At 35.3% G+C, this 24,722-nt stretch overlaps 1 protein-coding gene across 1 annotated transcript in view; it reads right to left on the bottom strand.

The window, feature by feature from the left end:
* MOXD1 (monooxygenase DBH like 1) overlaps positions 1-24,722 on the bottom strand; it is an 82,644-nt gene that overhangs the window by 44,438 nt on the left and 13,484 nt on the right. The window contains exons 2-4 of the mRNA XM_084889583.1: positions 19,121-19,267; positions 18,048-18,215; positions 17,844-17,927 (exon numbers count right to left, since the gene is read on the bottom strand). Coding sequence (XP_084745709.1) covers positions 17,844-17,927; positions 18,048-18,215; positions 19,121-19,267 — 399 coding nt within the window. The remainder of the gene's footprint in view (positions 1-17,843; positions 17,928-18,047; positions 18,216-19,120; positions 19,268-24,722) is intronic.

Below are 24,722 nucleotides of genomic sequence, written 5' to 3'. Positions count from 1 at the left end.
GAAATGTATTGATCAGTTCAGTAAGAAAGTAAGAAAAATTTCCCGAACTAAAAATTAAAAAATATATAAAATTGAAATCAAAGTGATAAACAAAACAGAAACTAATAAGACTCCTGTGAGAATGTGTATCTATTAGTCAAAAGGTTAGGTTAATGGGGGGGTAGGGGCTTAACTTGACACACATCCATTCTCCCTACACCCTTCATTTACACATAGAACCTGGGTCCTCCAAGTTGATACAACTACAGTGAAATGGTGGACTGAAACACAACAACAACAACAACAAAACACACAACTGCTAGTAAAGGTAGCCAATGAAAAGATTCTGTCTCTGTCACAGTTCTCAGTTACTGTGGACTGAATATTTATGCCCCCCACCCTCCCCAATATGATTTCATTTTTTAAATAAAATTCTGTCTAGCCTACAGAATAGTAAGATATATTTTCTGTTGTTTACCCATCTATGGTATTTTGTTATGGTAACCAAGCTGACTAAGAGCTGGGTAGAAAAAAAAAAAATAACAAAATTCTCCCCTGGGTATATGTAAACATAGATCCACCCTATGTGACAGTAGGATTTGAATTCATAGGCCTGAATGGTTAGGGAAATTCAACCCAAGAAAATAAAGAATCCCTCATGGGTTACCTCCCCTGCCTTCTGGCAAAAGCATATACAAATATAATATTTCCTGAAAGAAGCGACCTCAGTCCAGTGCCTTGTGATCCCCATAAATTAGCTTAATTCGGTAAAATGTATCAAGCACTTGGGGAAACAGGAGACTATCTACAACATATTTAAATTCCCAAGGACTTGGGTTATTGAAATTATCAAACATAAAATAGACAATAACTATGTATATATTATAAATATTCTTTTCTTTAAATGTTTTAAAAAGATGGATTTGGAAAGATAAGCAAGAAATATGAAGACTGACAGCAAATTTAAAAAACAGAATATAATTTCTAGAAATACAAAATAATTGAAATGTAAAACTCTGAGTTTAATATCATATTAAAAGCAATTTCAGGAAGAATTAGTGAATATGAAAGTAGCATTCTGACCTCAAAGTTCTCCAAGACAATACAACTAGCAGAATGGCTAAAATTTTAAAAGATTGACTATTCCAGGAGAACAAAAGCATCTGAAACAACCCTACCTCATTGCTGAGGACTGTAAAATGGTGCAACTACTTTGGAAAAACAGTTTGGCAGTTTTTAAAAATGTTAAAAATTGAATACCCTATGACTCAGCAGTTCTATTCCTAGGTATATGCCCAAGAGAAAAGAAAGCATATAGTCATAGACTTGTACACAAATGTTCACAGCAGCTTTATTATAATAGCTCCAAAGTAAAAACTACATAAGTATCCATCAAGTGAATGGATAAATAGATTGTGCTATATCCATATAATGGAATGCTACTCAACAATAAAAGACTAAATTATTAAAACAAATGAGCATGCTGTTACATTGTTTTGAATAAACCTCAAAACAATTATACTGAGTAAAAGGAAGCAAACTAGACAAAGTACATTATGATTCTATTATATAAAATTATACAAAACTAATCTATAGTGACAGAAAGCAGATATATGTTTGTGTGGGAATAGAGGGAGAGAAGGAATGAGAGAGATTATAGAGCCATGGTGAAATTTGGGGGACAAGCTTACATTTTTAGTGTGATGATAATTTCAGAATGGACACATAGCTCAGAACTTATCAATTATACATTTAAATATGTACAATTTGTAATCCATATACTTTAACAAAACTGTTAAAAAATAACACTGTATAATAACACTATGCTCCCTTTAACGGCTAAAATATAAAATACTGATAATATCAAGGACAGGGCAACTCAAACTGTTGGAAAACTCTATTGTTTCTGGTCTTGAACTGTTTCTTGAACCAATCCCAAGACCAGGCCGCAATTGGCCTCATAGTTTCTATCCTCTCATTTGGAACCATTTAAACGAGCTCAATCTAGGCTTCTGAAAAATGAGATATTATACAGGAGACCCCACTTCCCAGGGAGGCCTCCTAGACCAGTTCACAAAGGGTTGACTCCCAACCATATGACAGAGCTCAGCCATCAGTAAAGAACTGCCTACACAATCCAAGCTGATTATAGATCTCCAAGAGGCCAGGTGCATGAAATTCATGCATAGTGTAGGGGGACATCTGTCAGCCTGACCTGCACCCTCTTGAAATCCAGGACCCCTTGGGGGATGTCTGACTGCTGGTTTAGGCTGAATTTTGCAGGATCCCTGCAGATTGGGCCTAAACGCACAATCGGTCATCCCTCTCACAATCTGGGACACTGGCCCCTAACTGCTCACCTGCCTGCCTGATCGTCCATAAGCACTCTGCCTGCCTGATCACCCCTAAATGCCTCTGCCTGCCTGATTTCCCCTAATAGCCTCAGCCTGCCTAATTGCTCCCAAGCACTCTGCCTGCTTCCCTAATCGCCCCTAACCGCTCGCTGGGAGGCTGCTGGCTGGGATGAGGAGCTGTGGTCATTCTGGTCTCTGGTCGTTTAGCCATTTCGGTCATTGGGCTTTTATTATATAGTATGAGTAAGCAAAGCAATAAACAGAACCCCCTGGCCAATCTGTAAATTATAATACATGTGCATTTACTTAAAGCCTATAAATTTGGGGTAGTTTAGTACATAGCAATAACTCACTGATATAAATGAATAAAAAATTATGGTATAATCACTATACAAAGATGAAAATGCACACAAAAGAGCACTACTGTCTGGGTCTCTCTATTTAAAATTCATAACTGGCAAAATTAATAAAAGGATTTTTTTAAATGAATTGGTAAAGGATTAACAGTAAATTCCCCAAAGAAAAAAATATAATGAAAAGAGCCCCAGACTTACTGGCAGTCTGCAAAAACCAAAACAAAACTACTTTAAATATTTGTTTCATCCATCAGTTAGTAATAAGTTGAAAAGACTGAAATATTCAGTATTTGAGAGGGAATGAGGAAATATGTACACATTTGCTAGAGTGTGAATTTTAGAAAGTGATCTGATGAATATATTAAAGTTTGGAATGTATATAACCTTTATTCAATGCATTTATGAATCTATCCTATAGAAATGAAACCACTAATACATTAGAGCATACATACAAGAATATTTACTGTTTATAGCAGCAAAAAAATAAAATCACCAATATGTGTATCAGTGTGGATGGCTGCAAAAAAATTGTACTTTTTATACATAATAAGGGATTTAATTATGTAAATATTAAAATAAGCCGAAACCGATTTGGCTCAGTGGTAGAGCGTCGGTCTGCAGACTGAAAGGTCCCGGGTTCGATTCCGGTCAAGGGCATGTACATTGGTTGCGGGCACATCCCCAGTAGGGGGCGTGCAAGAGGCAGCTGGTCGATGTTTCTCTCTCATCGACGTTTCTGGCTCTCTATCTCTCTCCCTTCCTCTCTGTAAAAAAATCAATAAAATATATTTTAAAAAAAAACAAAAAAAAACCAAAAATAAATAAATAAATAAATGTGTTGCCCTAACCGGTTTGGCACAGTGGATAGAGCATCGGTCTGAGGACTGAAGAGTCCCAGGTTCAATTCTGATCAAGGGCATGTACCTTGGTTGCAAGCACATCCCCAGTAGGAAGTGTGCAGGAGGCAGCTGATCAATGTTTCCCTCTCATCAATATTTCTAACCCTCTCTCCCTCTCCCTTCCTCTCTGTAAAAAATCAATAAAATATATATTTAAAAAACCTAAATATGTTATTATGTTTTGACATATTGATAGGAGTGATAATTTGAAAAAAGTAATATATGTAGTGGTAGTGATCTTACTTTTGTTTTTTAAAAAAGAAGGGAGATTTACTCAATAAAATCCTATATAATTTTATAAATGATTTCTTGAGCATAAAGTTATAAAAGATTATAAATACATCTGTTGACATTGGTTACCTCAGGGAAGTAAAATTTGGAGGAAGGAGGATGCCATAATTTATTTTATACACTTTTCACTTTTTTTCTTGTAGCAAGTACCCATTACTTTGAAAAATTAAAGAAAAACACATGTTACCAAGAGCTTTTTAAGAAATCCCAGCCTTTTAAATAAAATAAAAATAAGAATATCAACCACTTGATTAAACAGTTTTTAAATGTTATGTCAAATCACACACATCATACAAAATAGAGCAAAGAAAAGGAGGGGGGGGAAATAAGCGTTCTCTTAAGAAAAGGAGGGAAAAAATAAATGTTCTCTTGAGAAACAGTGTTCAGAACAAATTCCTTAATCTCTCAAATGATGAGACAGACAAATGTAACCACTGTGATCTCTTTGAAAGATAATTGAAAGCCAAGCCAGGAGCCTATCATATCACATATGAATTTCATATGATTATTAATTCAAGCTGAAGAAGAAATGAATTATTACATAAAATAATTTTTAGCACTTGGAATAAATATACTTTAAAATTATGTGACCAAACCAACAATCTGTTGGAAAATTTAATCTGCTATATGAATGGAAAATATTACTCAACTAACATTTCCTGTTTATCATAAAAAAAGAACTTAGTTCTCTAACCCTATAAATTTATGACATCTTGCAATGAGAGCTTGCCTTACAGAACAAATAAGACACATTTGGCAGGCCAGCTTAAAAGAACTAAGCTTTATCTTAAAGGTGAATCTTATCTAATTAAGAGGGAATATGCTAATTGACTTTCATGTCCTTACAAAGATAGCTTCTTATAGCCCACAGCCAATAAGAAGGGAATATGTTAATGACTGCCACACCCTCAAAGATGGCGGTTCCTACAGCCACAAGATGGCAGCACCCAGTCTCCTCAGCCCCACTGGGGTGGCAGGCATGCAGAGTCCTCCAGTCCCCTAGGGGTGTTGAACTCAATCAGAGAAGGGGCCAAAATCTAAAATCCAGCCTAAATCGCGGGCCGAATGGTTTACTGAACAGTCATAAACTGACAATGTCATAAACTAACAGCGGAGTGCAGTGATGACAGCGCGGTGCGGGCCACATTGCAAGGCCTGGCAGGCTGGATTTGGCCCACGGGCCTTGTGTTTGACACATGTGCCAGCTGCCCAGGGCCAGCCCTAGGCACAGGTAAGCCTCAGATGGCAGCTGCCCAGCCAAAGCCCAAGGCATAGGCAAGCCTTGGATGGTGGCTGCCCAGCTGCCCAGGGCTGCCCGAGGCCCAGGTAACCAGGGCTGGCGAAGACTGGAGGCGTTGCCTTCCCCTGATTGCCAGGTAATCTCCCTCCCCTAAGGGCTCCTGCACTGTGAGAGAGGGCAGGCCGGGCTGACCCCTCATCCAGTGCATGAATTTTCATGCACCTGGCCTTTAATTATAGAAATTAAAAGCTAAGGTAGTGAAAATAGTTAAAGTTATAAAGGAACTATTATGGCATATAAAATCCAGTTGTATGTAAACAAATATATTGCAATGTTTCCCTCTCTTTAATGTCTAAAAAAAAAAAAAATCAATGAAATCAAAGTGAGTTTCACAACTGCTTTAAATTACTAGATAATTACAAAACTCTAAACATTCTTTCATTGTAGATTATTAGAAGATGGCAGAGTAGAAATGGATATGAAGTTTGTGTAAGTTATTTGTCTTGATACTGCTTTACATTTCATATGTTATAAGAGAGATACAGACAGGTAACAGCAACTTGGAATTTATGACCTAAACTTGAATCCCATTTTCAATTCATTAACTGGATAAAAGGGGCAGTTTTTTCAATAGCCCTCATTTTCTGTAGCAATGGAATCAAGTTGACAAAAACAAACAGAAGGTTTAGAGTATCCAATAAAAAATAAAAAAGTTACTTTTGAATGATAATATTTCACATCTATCTTGCCTCAGTGCCTTATAACCATTTTCAAATAATTTTCACAGTAATATTATGAATGGAACAGGTAGTATCTCCATTTTGCCAATAAGAAAATGGAGAATCCAAGTTCTACTGAGTATTTAAGATGCTCAAGGTCACATACATGGTAAATGATAGAGCCGGGATTTACTGGTAAAACCAGCTCTAAGTGACCAGAAAGACAGAGCTCTCCAAATTTAGGCTCATGGAAGTTAAGTAAGTTGTGCAAGTCCTGCTATACTAAGTCAGTGATGTTTTATAATACTAAATCCTCTGTGACATGAGGAAAGACTTAATTTTCTGAGCCTCCGTTTCCTCATCTGCGAAATGGCATTAGTAGTGAATAAAGCACATACGTGATGAGCAATCAGCAAATATTTGCTTTCTAAAATTCGAACTTTTAAAGAACTTTCAGAATGATTTTGTTATTTCCAATTTATTTGGATATATGCTGATACCAAGATCACAACTATCAATACTATGACCTGTTATTGAATGTGCCTATTGTTATTATCAAAACCCTGTGTTCAGTTTCCACCCAAAAGAACGGATTTTTGCCTTGAAGTCAAAATTGGCTATTATGGAGAAGAGGCTTGATTTCATTAATAAAGATGGTTTTAGAAAACCTAGGAATTGTTTTGTAATTACAAAAAGCATAGACCTTTGGAGGGTGGTTTTAAAGCAGCATTTTTTCCCCCAAATCTTGGGCCATAAATAAATAAATGATATCTTGCAATAAATCTTTATTAGGCCCATGATTCAATAAACCAAAAAGCTAAATGATACAAACCTCTTCTATAAAGAATCCCACATCCATTACACATATTTAAACTATTAAGAAAATATGATTGATATTGACAATGGGAATGGACGTCCAACAAACTCAACAGTCAAATCACTTCTAGAGAAGACACCTTCATTGCCACCAGGACTATGAGGCCATCTCTCTCTTCAGAGGAACTGCTTGCAGCTTTTCTTTAAGGAACTAAATGGATACATACATATGTGTGCCATTAAGAGGTAGCCTGGATTTCTATTTCGGACAGGATGACGCAACTTGCCAGAGTATTAACGTGAAGGAAAACTGGTAAGTTCATGTCTAGGGATAAAGCTACACAATGGTATCATTCAAGATAAAATCAGTGACCCCATTTAGGTACTAAACGCCACAGTCTGCAGTCCCTTTCAATATTTCACACTAGGGGCTTTGGTGTGGATAAGGCATTCTCCCATCAAAAAATGCAGTTGCCCTGACAACAAGTCACTGCAGGGATTCTGCATTCTGACATAACTAGACTGTGGATTTCAAGTCCAGCCGGCAGCTGCTAGCTGGCTCTAGCACGAGCAGATGCTGGTCGTAGCATCAAGTATTCTTTGCCACATGTGCGACCAGATGGAGCTCCCGCACACACCAATGTGTAATACTTCCGAACTTTAAGAAACCAGATTCCTTTTTTTTTTCTTCATGTTTTCCACATACCTAAAGGTCACATATTGAGGGTTAAGCAAGAAAACATGCTCATCCGTGTTTATTTTTTAAATACACAACATTCCTTGGGGAAAAGTATACAAACAAGAAAGTATCAACATTGGGCAAGTGGCTTAACCTCCCTGGGCTTTAGTTGTCCTTGTCTGCAAAGTGAGGATAACACCGCCTGCTTTCTGCGGGTTTTATCAAGATCGACGGTGCACAAAACGTACAGGACTCTCAATAAACGTCTTATCATGTAATTTTACTTTTGCATTTAAGCGCATAAAAAGAGAGGTTGCCTCCTCGCCAACCCTCACCACATGCTACGGATCCATCTAGTGGTACTTTCCCCAAGTTATTTTTTCCACGTGGCACGGGATTGCCTTTCACTGTTCTCTCCTTTCTTTTTGCCTATTCTATGTACTTTCATGCCAATGTCTCCTCTCTAGCATTAGGGTTTCTCTGTTGTTTGGTGTACCTCTTCTCCCCATCTAGATGGGAAGGTCCTGGGGGGTGAAAGACTATGTCTTATATTGCCTTATATATGACAGAAGACATAGCACTGAGCACTCTCCAAAGCAGGGACTCACTAGACACTGATTCATTCTTCCTTGTAATTTGGAGGTAGAGGTAGTGTGAGGGGGTATTTCCAGCAGCTTTAGCTCACTAGTGTATTAAGTGTACATCTGTTTTCTGAAACATACCACAAAGCAAGTTGCTTTTCCTATATTCTCAGGATTTCCTCACGCTAAGCTAAAGGCTGAGAGGCTATGGATAGCATTTATATTCTGATTAACAGTGATTGACATGGTTTTTTCCTTCACTTAATATTTGACATTCCACATAGAGTGATTCAGTGAGACTCTTTGTTGGTAATGGAATGCATTTAAAGCGAGCAAGGTGGCCTTCAGTATACAATTTCTAAAATGGGTCCATTACAGTATAAGCATTAACGTATAGAGTTAACTTTGATGTATACATTTCACCAGAACACAAATCTTTTTCCCTTCATGAAAGAAAGTATCCCTTATATCTGAATTAGTTCATGGTGAAATTTTATAATGAAAGTCAGCTGCAGCTCCAGGAAACAGCTGGTGTTTTGCCTCTTCACTTCCACAAAGAAATATGCAATGCATCAAGGAACAAACTGTCTCAAAACCATAAATTGCTTAAATCTTCTTCAAGTGTAGACAACTAACAGTGCATCTTATGGTCGATATTCAATTTTACAATATTTGTTAAAAAAAATGTTTTACTCAAAAATGTGTATTCATGCTACTAAAAATATAAAGGGTGTTTTGCTAGATGCTATAAAATAGAATTTAAATACAGTATCCTGGGAAATTTTAGTAAATATAAAACAGTGAATCTCAACCAGGGAGTTTGTAATAAAATCACTTGGGGAACTTTTCCCAAAGACAGCAACAACCAACACCAAGAGAAGGGCTTTGACCTCACATCTAAAGATTCTTTTCATATGAGTGTGATGTGCACCCTAGGTTAAGAATCAAGAAAAATAGCCTGGCCGGCATGGCTCAGTGGTTGAACATTGGCCTATGAACCAAAAGGTCTTGGTTTGATTCCCGATCAGGGCACAATCCTGGTTGCACTCCATCCCCAGTAGGGGGCATGCAGGAGGCAGCTGGTCAATTTCTCTCATCATTGATGTTTCTATCTCTCTCCCTCTCCCTTCCTATCTGAAAACAATAAAAATGTATTAAAAAAAGAATCAAGAAAAATACAATGACTCTTTTATTAGTGTAGATGGGAACACACACAAAAGTTATCTTCATTTCTCTTACAACTTTTTAGAATAACCTTTTATTGTAATTTATTTTATAAATGTTATAAATTTCAAGTTTTGTCATTTCTTTTTTTAAAATATATTTTATTGATTTTTTACAGAGAGGAAGAGAGAGGATAGAGAATTAGAAACATCGATGAGAAAGAAACATCGAGCAGTTGCCTCCTGCACACCCCCCACTGGGGATGTGCCCGCAACCAAGGTACATGCCCTTGACCAGAATTGAACCTGGGACCTTTCAGTCCACAGGCTGACGCTCTATCCACTGAGCCAAACCGGTTTCAGCAAGTTTTGTCATTTCTTATACTTAACTAAAGTCATGAAATTTTAAGGGTTAAAGATCACTTAGAACAGCCTCTCTGTTATGCAGATTTATAGTCTGAACTGTGTTGTTAACATGAATTGAATTCAATCTCCCGAGAAGCGCTGTGGAGGGGCCACATTCATATTGGGCAGACCAATGGTCAGTGTAAGATTAGAACCCGCACCCTCAGTCGGGTTTTTTGGCCACTCTGAGATTCCAATTCTTCTAGTTCCCTTTCCAACAACATAGATCTTGTTTTTATGGTACTTTCTCAGGAATTTTGCCAAAAATTAACTTCCAATGTCTTTTCAATATTCCCTTTTTATAGACCCTTATGGTGAAGGGGAACAAAATAGGTCATGACTTTTATTTTCACTTAACTCCAAAGAGGATTATACTTCAGTTTAAATAGAAGGCTATGGATTGTTTCCAATGACATGTCCAATACAAGACATGTCCTTAGTAGGTATAGGCTACCTTCTTGCCACTGAAATTATTTCCAAATCCTTTCTCCTTCATGTCTTCTTTGAGATTTAACATTTTGTAGCAATATGTATAATTTTTTGTCTAATCATCCCAATTCTAATTTTATTTAACTGACTTTCTAAATCACAAATGAAACAGTATGTATCATTCCTTGTTAACAAGCATTTTCTATCCCCAAGAGTGAAAACAGCAGGTCTCTGTGTACTCAGATGCCATCTGACTAGATTTAAGTTTAATTCCCAGTATCTCTGAATTGAATATACCTCTGCAAGGATCTGTTCATGTAGCCATTGATCTATGTGATGGACACACAGTAGCCTGGATTCTGAGAAGCATATTCAAAGCATATACTAGTAACTTATCAGACATTTCTCACAAATTATTTTTCATTGTAGTATATATCATCTGGAAAAATCATAAGGCTTGAGCTTGTAGAAATTGTATAGAGAAAGGTCCAGCAATTTTTCTAAGAAGATGTGTCCTCTCTTAACTCTGCTTCATATAATTTGTGTAATATTAAGCAATTCACTTACTCATGCCGTGTCTCAGTGTGTGCATCTGGAAAGTGGTGGTAATTCAACTGACCTCATAGAAAGCTGTGAAAATCTAACAAGATATTGTATTAAAGTAGCAAAAAATGGGTATTTTAACTACATACTTCCCTGTTCGAAAGTAAAAGTCATTCATATCTTAATATTACCAAACTTCTCAATCTTATTACAACATCAACATCTAGAATTCAACATAAATGTCTTAGCACTCTTTCAATAAAATTATTTACCAATTTTTATACTTAATAATTATTAATAAATGTGCTAATACTTTTCAATCTTGTCATCCAACCTTTGGACTACTTTAAAAAGATGTACTAAATTAGGGAGAGAGTTCGTGGTAAAAGAAGAACAAATAAAAGTAAATATATTTTTATGTCTGTTAAAAACGGCATTATGGAAGGCCATAGAATGGAAAGCTAATGGGTGAGCTTGGAATGAAAAAGAATATTTCCCAGAGGATAGTCACCAGCTGGGTTTTATCCTCACTTAGACAAGAACAGGAGGAAATTAGCTTAAATTTCATTTGGTTTATAACAATGGACGCAAGCTATGAAATCTAATTCCCAGGGAATCGTTTCTTCAAAATAAAATAAAAACTTCCTGCCTACCATAGTTTCAGTGCAGTTCTACTTGAAGTCTGAGAAAATACTAGATGGAGTTTAAGTTGTCCATCTCTATAATCCCCACCCAGAGAAGAAAACAAGCAATTACAAGCCTATTATGTGACAGGTGTTTTCACTTGTATTCATTTCATCTTCACTGGAAATTATTTTTCATACTTCACAAAGGAACACACAAACTCTGAGAATTTAGCTTGCCCAGGGTAGCTGCGCTAATAGAAAGCAGAGTTAGACTACAACCCCTATCTATTGTATCTCAGGGCCCATCCTGGACACTGTAAGCCTTGCTCACCTTGGCACCCTTAATTTCTATCCAATTAAAACTACATTATTTTGAAGATTTAAATTGTTGACTTATTTATTTAGATTTATGTTATTTAAATTATTTCCAAGATTTAGAGGTACATGAAGCCAACATAATTGGGAATATGGCTAGTACCTACTGAGCTATCTAATAACATATGTCAAACAGAACTCTAGAAGGTATCTCATTTAATAACTGCCACAAGTTGAGATAAGTTGTGACTATTATTATTATTCCCATTTACAGGTGGAAACAAAAGCCTCAGAACATAAGCTACGAAAGCCCATGCCCAAGAGACTGAAAAAGGGGGCCTTCTAACTCAAGGGAGGCAGTGGGGTCCTATGTGTTTCACCCTCCCATGCCCAGGGACAGTGAAAAGCAAGCATATCGGGAACTCAGACTACAGGGCATCCAAACCCCAGCAGAGATTTCACTTCTGGTTTGTAGCAAGCCATAAATATTTACAAGTAAAAAGAGCCAATGGAAATCATCTGGCCCAGGCCCTTTATTTTACAGACAGGCAATTTGAGACCCAGTGTGAGGTTAAGCACTTTCTCTCGGGTCAGAAAGATAATTAGTGACAGAGTTAACAATAAATCACTTCCATGAAAAGACATGCTTTCAAAGTGAATTCAATTACCTTGTGCCCTCAAGTGGTTATTAAGAACACCCATGTAGCTAGACAATCTCCAGCATTTCTGTGAAGTAGATGTAACCCAAGAGGATCTGAAAAGAACTTTACAAAACTGAGCAAGCTAAGTTAACAATTTTTAAAATGTGCTAATTTGAGTCAGACCCAAAGTTATAGTGTCAGCCATGTAAATGTTCAAATATGTTCATCTCTTCTCTAGCAGATAAAACAAATATAAAACTTCATACACACTTGGATAGGGTATAATTATTTTTGTTTTTATAAACTGTGGATGACAAATTCCCAAAGAAGAGGATTCTTTTGCATTTACAGCATAAATTTTCCTAGAGGTCAAGAATTACAAAATCACAGGAGCCAGTAGTGATGAACTGGTATTAAGAATTCAATTACCAAATAGAGTGTTACAAAATGCTTTAAAGGAGTGGAAAGTATTTTCACATGGGGCCTCTTTGAAAGTTAATTTCTTTCAAACTAAATAAACCTGCCTAAAGATTCACAGATTTGCCTTTAGGAAATACTAAATTAGTAAAAGACAGAGAGGAAATGTCAGTAAGCCAAAAAAACGTTATATAAAGTTAGAATGGAAATGGGTAAAAATACAACCAAGCACTCAGTCAATAGTCAATAGAAAACCCCTAGTAATCTGCCACATAACGAAGTGAAACAGAAGGTGAACACATGAAAAAACAATGAGAACTAAAGAGGAGAGTCTGTAGAAATGCATTCTGATGACAGGCCAAAAAGCTATTTTCGTCAGGGGAAAAGCACATCAATTAAAATGTATTTTGCAATGTTTCGTGGGGGTGGACAGGAAGAAGATATACTGACAGAAAAGAGAAAATTCTAACAGTTGTCAAATCATGTAGTCTGAAATTTAGAATTCCCACAACTTACTAAGTTTAACCCTGAAATCTTACACATTTTCAGAAATAGAAACCCTCTCACATACTTGACATTTCAGAATGTGTCAATGTCAAAATTTGGCACTTGATGGTGTCAATTTAGTAAAAAGTAGAGAAACTGGGCAAGGCTGCAATGCCCATTTAACATAAGCATATAAGTCAACTGTTCATACTATGAGTCTAGCATAGGAAAATCAATTTTTGAATGACTATTTCATGGATATACAGTACCCTGCTTTAAGGACATTTCATGGTTATTCAATGACAATAATGCTTAGATTTCCTTGTTCTAGGAACCATTCCCCAATTAAATCATTCAGATTTATGAATGTCACCAACAGAAAAGAATAGTAGTATCTAATTTAGTGGCAAGAAAAATGTTCTGCTCAGTAGAAAGTAGAAAGCATAGCAATTTTTTTTTCCTTCCTGCAATTTCTTTCCTTCCTGCATCTATTGATGAGGATGATTGACAGTATTTGTTCACCTCAACTTCAGATTTCTCCACAACAGGTCATTCTCAAGATGATCTCCCTACATGAAATGAGTGACATACTAGGTTTTATTTAAAACTCTGATTGTCTGAAAAGTATTGGCTTGTTTGAAATTCCTCAGCAACCAGAGACCCAACAAGATGATCAACAGATTAACAATTGTGTATTGTTAGTGATTTACATAAATTTATTTAATTACCTTATTTAACAAACACTGCGTACCAGACACTGTTCTAAATACTTACAACATTAAACTCCTTTGATTCACTTAGTAGTCATAAGAACTCTATTGGGTAAGAACTATTATGCCCATTTTCCAGATGAGAAAAACTGAGGTTCAGGAAAATAAATAATTTTCCCGAGAGCACAACAGACAAAAGTAACCCTGTCTAAAAACTCAGTAATGGTCAACCTTTTTGCACAATGCTCTATCCTCTTCTGGGCCTCCTCACTAAATAACAGTTCTCAATGAAAAATCATTCAGCATGCAACACTGGAAACAAATGTCCTAATAATAATAGTTGGACTTATTAAGAGCTTTCTATGTGTTAGATACTGTGCTTAGTGTTAACAATTTATTAAAAAAAAAAAAAAAAAAAAAAAAAAAAAGAGAGAGAGAGAGAGAAAATAACTGATGCTTATTCTTCAGTATAAACAATCATGTAAGGAAGGTACCATTACCATTTAAATGACAAAGTTAAGCTGTGGATGACAGTTACCTTTCCACAGTTAAACAACTAATAAAGAAAAGGATTCAAACCTGGCCCTTTGGGATGAAGAACCCACCTACTTACTATGAATCTGGTCCGTTAGGAAGAAATGACTAAGAAATGATGATTCAGTCTGGCTATTTTTCCTTTTGCCCTCTTTAACATCATAGGCCATGAACAGCTATTTATTATTATTAAGTAGGACATATGTTTAAACAGATGAGTTGGGTGTTTAATTTATCTATGAGAATTTCCTGACAATTATCTTCAAAAAAAGGAGTGTGTTAAACAAATTGATAACTCCAGCTTCTATCAGAGTATACCCAATCCTTACTGGCAGGTGATAATAATAATTACTAAAGAAAGTGGAAATAATCACCTCCCCCCAAAATTTTAAATTTAGGATAAAGTCCCCTATTTGGCAAAAGTAACTTGGGCCATGTTTATTGCGTCTGAAGAGATCAGCTGCATAGTGGATCTCAAGATAGAGAGACACAGATGAGCTCTTATGATAAGTGTGGTTTTAATATAAATTACCAAGAATTTTCTTTTTTATATCTACATCTGTGTGCAAGTGGTCTGTTCTGTCATCTGACGATACAAACATTTTCAAGTCACAATTTTAAACATTTGTACAAGATCAAAATACAAATCAAAAACTGGAATCACAAGTAAATAGAAACCACTAATGATTTTTATTATAATACCATCTTTAGTGAAGATGTAAGTATTTATATTTGTCATTTTGTAATTTTAGATAATATTTACTATATATCATACTTTTAGTAGTAAATATTTATATCATTACATGATTAAAATTTAAATTAGTAATGTAATGAATGAATATTTTGAATTTTAGTGATTTCATTAAATATATTCATGAGCAAGACACTGATTTTTTAAATCTACTTATCTTTATAATTATTATCACAACCACAAAGTGTACTATCAATATTAAACTGCAATTACAAACTTTTCTTTGGTTTGAAATAGAGTGCAGACAATAAAACTAATTTCTCACATGAATATGTACTTACAACTCACTTCAAATGACATACAACATAATACAATATGAAAACTACCGTATATTCTTTTTTCTGAGAAAGTACCTTGGTTTGTAGCAGGGAAGGATGGAGACTTTTGGATATAGCTGTTTGTAAGACATAAGCTATGGAATAATTAAAATTTAGCAAATGGCTTTTCAAAACAGGAGTTTTTGATTCTATGAAAAAGATGAACTTTTCTTATATTTTAGAGAGCATCTCTGCTAAGGAAAAGGGAATGAAAATGAGATAAGTTCTTAAGATAAGTCCTGAGTCTATGAATTTTACTATAGAAATTCATTAAAATTATTGTCAACTACCATAGGCTACAAGTTAAAACTCAAAAGTTATACAACCTAAATGTTGGAATTTACTTTCCCAGTAAACCTTCTTGGTCTTTTTGTATATTATCCTACTTTAATTCATTTTTAAATTAAATGTTTCATAATACTTAATGAACTTTAAGATATTTTAGGGTTGAACAAGCTCAGGAATTTATTATAAGTAGTATTGGGATAATAGCAAAATTTTAAAATCTGGCCACCAACCCTCTGCCCTGCAAAAATGAAAGCTCGTCTCTGACCTGTTACCCTTCCTTCAAGTCCCCTTTGCTGGGGTAAAGAACTTCTGCCCTTTTATAGACTTCCAAACACTGCAAAAGATGCTCCAAAGCCTCTCAAGTCACTGCGAGACCTCTTGATATCTAGTAAAGACAGCAATGTAGACCAAAAAACACTTAATTCTAAGCACACCCTTTGATTGAGAAACCTACAGATCTGAGTATTACTAGGAGTGCTTGTCAAGGGAAATCTACTAAAAATTCTTAGATGAGATCCCAAGCAAATGTCCTACGTGGATGGTCAGAATATACATGCTCCCTGAAATGTAGAGAATTATTCTTATTTCATTCAACTTAATCATTAGCATTAATAATGAAAGGATAAAAATGAATTAGTATAAGTGATTAAGGGCTTTTCATCCTATCAATTGAATCAAGGACCTATTGTGTGAAACATTTGTTCTTATTTATGAACCTATTGTTTTTTATAGGTTATATTTAAAAAACAATTAAATTTACTGCAATTGACACACAGTAGTATATGCTCACAGTTTATAAAGAGTGGGACAAAAGTAAGTTTATAGTCATTCGTATGGAAAATAGCACAATAATTAATAAATAATACGTTCTGTGTTTTGCATATTCACAACTGTAAGTCTACTTTTGCCCCACACTGTATAACTATAGCAATCTTTTTTCTGAGAAAACTTTTTATTGAACTTAGGCACTGTATTAGTATGTAAAGGTAGAATCTGCATTTCTTTTTTACAAGTAAGAAACAGAAAATTACATTGCACAGAGGTAAGTGACTCATCTGCAGTCCTATTAATGCTGTCTCCTGATTGCAAAAATATTCTACAAATATTTAGATCAACTTACTAATTCAGTAAACATTTCTCAACCTGCTCTTCTTGCTTCTCTAAGTAGTTACGAATCATTCTGTAAACGAAAAGCAGGTATGTGCCACTGGACCAATATATCAGAAAATGACAAATTTATGTCATTTCTTAAAATACACTCAGTATTTCCATTTCTACCAAAAATGCTTTGAGGTTGGTAGGGAAAGTGTTAGGACTGACCACCTTTTGCAGGTGAAGAAATCAGATCCTACAACGCACATTACCTCAGAGCCAATTACCTGAGACACGGTTAATTAAAGAGTCAACCTGTGAATCCTACCTATATATTTCCCTCTAGATTCCAGAATCGACAAGTTTGGTCCTTTCTCACATCCACACTATTTCATTACCCAGTCTGAGGGCTGGCAAAAAGTTGGCAATGTCTGGCCTCCCAAATGTTTACAGTGTTTGATATGCACTATTTCATTCTATCTTAGTCCTTCCTATGTCTTGGTCCTGACTCCTACAATCTCAGTTGGGTTGAGACCATGGATATCTTCAGCCACCGTGGAACAGCCAAATAGTTACCTAGCACAGAGCCACGGACCTGTGAGGGTTTTTAAATACTTGTTCATTCACCAACTACAGGCAAAAGTTTTGGGAGAGCTATCCCTGAGGGAGTGGGGGGGAGGGGAGAATTATATGCCACAGGCAAACTGGGCTTATGTACTACACAATTCTGTATTTTTTATCTTTTGTATAAATTCACAAATTTTCTTGTTTTCCTACTTTCAAAAATACTATAACTATTATCTTTCTGAGAATATTCAGTATTTTCAATGACAGATATTCTCAAACAATTTTGGTAGGGATTGTAACCTTCCTGGATACAATTTACCAATGCATATATATATAATTTTAAATTCTAATTCCAACAATTCAAATTTCAGAAGTGTGGTCTAAGATAAACTAGAGCTGTTCAAATACATCCCAAAACTTTATCATTAACATTTAAAACTAGGGACAAAAATCCAGAAGACTAGCTACTTAAATCCTCCTTAAATTTGATGTCTCTCAAGACAGTATGTGTGTCAGGTTAAGCCAGTTCTTTGTTCTCTAAATAACTTCCATATCATTTCTAGGCATATTTTACCATTTTCATTTTTAGAACAAGTTCTACTCCATTCAAACAAATTAAGTTTAGCCTATGAGTGAGTCACATACCTTTATTACATGATGCTTTTCCTGAAACACAGGAATCTTAAACATTTGGCACCAATACGTTGTACCTTTGTTTGGGACGGGGACCTGTCTTAATAAAAAGGGAAGGAGAACACAAAGTCACATTCTCTTGACAAGAGGTTAAGTAAAAACTCATACACTTTCAATAATCCCACTCCTACAGTCCTAAAACCTGAAGAAACTTACGTTCTGATTTACCAGCTCAAAGTACGGTACGGCTGTAGGCAACACATTGGCTTTCTCAGGGTTCAGCAGCCGCAGGCTCTTGGTGCCACGATTGGAGTTGTGGTACTTGGGACCGTCTTCTCCCACGTCTTCATGGTGGTAGGCCCAGATCACTTTCACGGTGCTCTCCTGGTGATGGGACATGAACACAATTATCTCCAGAGAAGTGAAGAAAAGAGAGCAATAACATCTGGAATGCTCTAACATCAATTGTGTAAATCTGATTTGATCATTAAGTATCCAAATAGACGTGTGTGTGTGTGTGTGTGTGTGTGTGTGTGTGTGTGTGTGTTGGGGGGTGGGGCAGAAATTGTCTCTCTGAACAGGCATGATTATGTGTTCCAAAGCATGGTGAAGGACAACTGACAAATAGGTATGCTTTCAGGCATTCAAAAACAACAAATCATTGTCATGCTAAACCTCCAAACCAGCAACTGGTAGTTACCCAGCAAAAATTCTTGTTAACCAGCAGAGATTTTAGAAAATTGAAATCTGTTTTGATGCCGCAGACATTTTAGGGAAAATAAATAAGTAGAATGGAAATTAAAATTATTTTCCAGGTCAGAGTTTTTCCTCTCATAGGCATATTACTTTTTTGCATGAGGTCTGCCAATAAGAAATCTGGTATAATATGTTGATAGACAATTTTAATCACTTTACTATTTATTTTGACTTTAGAAGTTTACTAAGATGAACCAGTTACAAATCAGAGAAATTATATTCAGGATCATACTTCTCTCTCCTGTAATATATTTCTCACAATCTTTACCTATTGTCTATTTTCAAAGCAAAAACTCTTGAAAAGTCAATACACTCTTTATACAGCTCTTCAAAGTGCAATTCACACAAAAATTGCCTTTATTGATATTTATAGTCTTAGATTTTTTTGTGGCTCAGAAAGAGAATTCAAGAATATTTCCCCAAAGACTATGTGACTTTGTTACCAAATATAATTTTTAAATATTTGTTCCTTTAATTCTGTAAAGGGTTTTACAACTGTAACTGTGCAATTTATTCATGCATGCATTCCTTACCGTTATTGTCCTGTCATTGACGTCACATGTATGCAGTTCTCTGGTAAATTCGATGACTGTGTGTGTGCTATTTTCCATGGCATAGTCTAGGTGGTAATCTTGTTGTGCATCTTTTTTCAATTCTCTATTTTCATTTGTAAAATAATCCTGTAGAAAAATATGGGGGAGAGTCAGTATATCCTAAATTCAGAAGGAAATGAGTTTAGATTAAGAGGACCTTAAAAAAACTGATTCTGTGAACACATCCAACAGCAACTTGGGCTTACTCCTCACGGGTGGCAGGATACCCACGACCTTCCTGTGATATTACTATCTATCTATCTATCTATCTATCTATCTATCTATCTATATATATATATATCTGATTCTGGGTTTGCTTAGTACATAAACCTGTATCTCTAGTCATTTTGTAAGCCCTGGAATTTTCTAAGGGTCTGCGGGATCCCAGTTAAGAGAATCAATTCCCCAGGAAATTGGCCCATTTTCAGCTTCTGGACCTTCAGGAAAAGACAGTGTGGATGTATAATACCATAAAGCATCAAAAGAGATGGAACATTTGAGATCACTAAGTGTGAAATTGTTTGCCTCAAAGTGAAATAACTAGTTCTTGGAAAAGCAAGAACTAGCCCCACTATTTTCCTGGATAGAGTGTCCCTTCTGCACTTAAGCAAGGAGACCCATCCTTACAGTGTTTTAGTATGAGCTTTAACGGTATATGCTTATTAAAATGAAATATAATAAAAAAGTAAGGAAAGAAACTATATGAATTATAAGATATTGAAAAACTAGGGAAGTTTTGTTTTTGTGGATCAGCTGTAACTTCTGTACTAAACTTTTGTGGATCAGCTGTAACTTCTGTACTAAACTTCTTCAGTGGTATACAGTTCACTTCCAGGAGGCAGACAGATGCATCAGAGAGGGCATGAACTTTGACTCCAGCCCTCCCCTAAATGCCCTGAAGAACTGTTGAATTCAAACTGGGAGCTTTTATTCTAACATTAGTAAAATTGGGATAATATAGAATATACCCTGCTTTATGGATTTTGAAAGATAAATAAATGAAATAGCATATGGGGGGGGGTGTGAATGCTACCACGGTTAGCTCACTTAATGACATTTCCTTCCCGAAGGAAACTGTAATTTTTCCAAAATATTTCCCTATGTCTTTTAGCATTAGCTTACTATATTGAGAGTTATAAAGATCATGTTGTTAATTTTCATCACTAATAGACACAAATTTTGCCTTAACTATTATGGTTTTTCAGTACAGAATGATTCTTTACTTTTGGTAAATCGCAAAGAATTTTTTTAGAATATACATACTAAAACAAAATTATACTAACCTTTATGAACACTAAAATTACATTTGAAGAAACAATTGCTATGTTTGGGAGAGAAGATACAGTATACAAGAAAAAAACACACCTTAAATCATCAACGAATGTCATACTCAAATGGATGACATTTTTGAACTTTTATCCCTAGTACCTTAATATTATGTGTGTGTAAATTTGACATCCAGGATCCCAGATCTAGACATTGTTCAAACCCCACATTATTGGCAATGCTCAGAGCCTAATTTTTTCACTCTAGTAACAACTACAATTTATTGAGACCATACTATGCCCTAAGCCCACTTTAAGCATTTTCCATGTATTAACTCATTTAATCTTCATATCAAGTATATAATATAAAACTCTATTTCACAAACAAAGATAATAAAGCACAAAGAGGTTAAGCATCTTGCCCAGGATGCAGGCAGCCTGCTCTAACTGAAGTAACCACTTTAGGAAAAGTATGACTTAGTTAATTTTTCTATGAAAAAAATGTATACATCAGGTTTTCCACATAAAATCTTACTTTTCCTACTGTTAAAGTTGGAGTTTGTAAATATATATATATATATATATATATATATATATATATATATATATATATTGAGAACTAGTTGTAACTGTGAAAGTAATTCAAATGAAATATTCCTATAAAAGTGATTTTTCCCAATTTTAATTACACAGATTTTCAATATGTAAATGAAACAACAGTGTCAATAGGAAACAGGGAATTTAGATAAACGAACTGTGCTTTATACTAAGCTCACATTTCATTACATGAATCAAGCAATCACAGTTTTGCAAACAAAGAGAATACAGTACAAAATGTAATCAGCTCAAGGAGTAGAATAATTACCCTAGTCTTACAAACATGTTTCCAAAACCATTAGTCTCTCTAACTATCCAGCTGGCTTGCCAGTTCTCCATTTGTTCTATTTCCATTCACCAATACCAATTCCTTTCAGCTATTCTACTTTTTCTGGCTTTTCAGATAACCTACCTCTGAGAAAGAAAGAAAATGGAAGAAACTTCCCTCAGGTCTCACTAAAAATCCTATGGTTCATCTGCCCTGTGTAAACTGCTAAGTTTATATTTTTTGTAAATGTTCAATATATAGAGAAGACAGCTGCCAATTATATCAAGATCCCAGATCCTGGAAAAATGTGATTGTCTAAAAGAGCTAATATCTCCAACCTTCATGAGGGAAAACATGAATGGATTTGATTAACACTAAAATTGAAATGCAATACATTCCATTACAATTTTGTTCCCATTTTTCAAAATTTAAGGTTTATTTGGAAACATATCTTCAGATTAGCTGTCCAACTAGAATTATTAGTTACATATCTACTTCAGCGGGGCCCTTATTAATGCGGAAATCCATGTTACTCTCTTGCTGTTTTCTCATGAAACCGCCCAAGACAAACATCATAAACCTTCTCTATACGTACAAGATACCAACACTTCCCCACCCTAAGTTTATGATCATATATCTCATTTTATTGAGAGAATTTCAGTGAGAACACACAGCGTGCCTTCTTTCTATCCTAATATCTACTTTATGAAATCATAAAACATACTTAATCTAAATGAAATCCTGCCCAACTGACTTGGTTCAGTGGTTGACAAAGAATCTATGAACCAGGAGGTCACGGTTCAATTCCCAATAATAAAGGCGTATGCCCAGGTTGTGGACTTGGTCCCCAGTGTGGGGCCTGCAGAAGGGAGCTGATCAATGATTTGCTCTCATCATTGATGTTTCTACCTTTCTCTCTGAAACCAATAAAAATGCATTTTTAAAAATAAGAAGAAGAAAAGAAATCCCAAATAGAGAAAATAAAAACAAGGAGCAGATGGGAAAACTAGAAAACAAATATATGTAAATGAAATGAAAAAGAAACATTAAAATAGATCCTACATACATTAAAAAGTTAATAATATTATGCACACCTTGATACATAAAACTTGGATAATTTAGATGAGAAACAGATAAACTCAGCAAAGATGCAAACCAGCAACTTAGTCAGAAAAAGAGATACTCTAAATAGTCCTATAATCTACTCATGGGTAAAAAACCTTCCTATAAAGAACATTCTAAGCCAAAGTGCTTTTACTTTATATTTTAACCAATTATTATTTAAGGAAGAGATAATGTCAATCCTTCACAAACTCTTTTAGGAAATAAAAAGGAAAGGGCACTTCCCAACTCAATTTTTGATGCTAGCATTACCCTGATACCAGAACAAAGGTGTTATAAGAAAATTTAGAGATCACTTTCTTTCATGAGCCTACCGACACATTTTTTAAAAAATGTATATTAGCAAATAGTTATATTAAAAAAAAAAGATACATATCATGACCATGCAGAGTTGGTTCAACATTAGAAAATTAATCAATGCAATTCATTGTATCAAAAGTCTAAAAAAGAAAACTGTATAATCATTTTGATAATGCAGAAAAGCCATTTGAAACATTCATCCATGGTTAAATCTCTCAGTAAACTACCAATAGAAGGTAGTTTAAACTTATAGATGCCCTTAAACTTCTACAGGACATCTATAAAAACCTTATAGCTAGCATCATACTTAATGATGAAAGACTGAATTCTTCCCCCTCTAAACTTGGGACAAGTAAATCCTAGGAACAAGGTAAGAATGTCCACATTCTCCACTTCTAGAAGCCTCTACTGTTGATTGCCCACCTCTGATATTTATCTATGTCATTCCCATTCCCTAACTTGGACATTAAAGTTCTCTCTTTGACATTATACTCTCTGTCTTCATTTTTTTTTTCTTTAGGAAATTCATCTACTCCAAGAGTTTCCAATCATCACCTTTATTTAGTATCACATTTCCAAAAGTCTATTAGATACCTTCATCTGGAAATCTTATTGTCATCTCAAATGCAATATATTCAAAATTATATTCACCTTCAATCTGTAAGGTTATTTTCTTTACTTATACTGCTCTTCTCCCATCCATCCCAAATTCAAAACTACAGTCTTCTTTAACTTCTTCCTCTACAATTTCACAGATAGCCCCTGCTCCTATCATGCCTTACTTTGAAAAAAATAACCCACCTTTTACTTCCACTCCATTACAGCTTCTCCTGTCTTAGTTCAGACTCTACCATACACATATTTCTGTCAGGTTCTTTCTTCAAATTCATTCTCAGGGTGTCAGTAGATCTAATTCAACAGTATATAATACAAAGTTCTATAACTTAGATGGAGTTTCTCTAAAATTTAGTCTCACCTGATTTTCCAGGATGACTATCACTAATCTTACCACAGGATCTTTATTATCTATTTTTTATTCCCCTTAAATACTCTGCCTTTCCTCAGCTCTTTGTTTTTGTTCACATTGTTCCTCTCTCTCTTTCCTGCTCTCCTCACCCCACTGAGATTGCTCTCCATTAACTCCACCCACTGGAGTACTTGCTTCTATTGAGACCCATGACTATCTCCTCTATAAAGTTTTCTTTGGTCATTCCAACTGGAAGTGACCATTCCTTCTCTGAATCTTTATTCTTCTACCTGCACTCCCAAGTAGGATGCAATATATTCTAGACACAGCACTATCTTCTCAGCCATGAGACAACTACCCAGAAATAGATACCTAATCTTGTTAACACAGTTACTAATTTGTAACTTTAGAGTAGTTGTTTACATTGTAAATAGAACAAAAAGAGGGAGAAAACAGATTATTTTTTCACTTGCTTTCAATTATATTTACATATGGTTAAGATCTGAAGTGGAATGTGTTTAACCAGATGCTAGATTGAGTTTGGGTCTGCATGATCTGCCATGCAAACACATCTGGCACTGAACTCTGGGGATCTTGTTACAACCTTTTAGGCCCTAAATGGACATGAATCTTATGAGACTGACATCAGCACTTAGGAATAAAAAAGTTCATGCATGCAAACAGTCTTTGAAATCCTTTTACACTGAATGGCATTCCCTACTGATTGTAAAGGAAAAATAGATCTGAGAGAGAGACAACCATGTTTTAGAATGTTTTCTAATGTTAATTTATATCCTCAGTGCCTAACAGAGTGACTTGCACAGAGCAGAGGTTCATTCAATATGCTTGATTTTAAAAGGAGTATCCTGCCTTTCTTTTTGCTAATTCTAAATGAAAATAAAAAATAAGCACCATCTTCCAATATTCACATCTTTGTGATAAAGGTAGAGCTTGGTGGGAGCAAAATGTTCCCCAGTAGCACCTCTTTTCTTCCTTCACTCTGTATTAATAAAATATTAATAC

Source organism: Pipistrellus hanaki (assembly GCF_964339955.1).
Source record: "Pipistrellus hanaki genome assembly, chromosome: 7".
Lineage (NCBI taxonomy): Eukaryota > Metazoa > Chordata > Mammalia > Chiroptera > Vespertilionidae > Pipistrellus > Pipistrellus hanaki.
The sequence above is the reverse complement of the archived record's forward strand: the minus strand, read 5'-3'. Positions and strand labels throughout refer to the sequence as shown.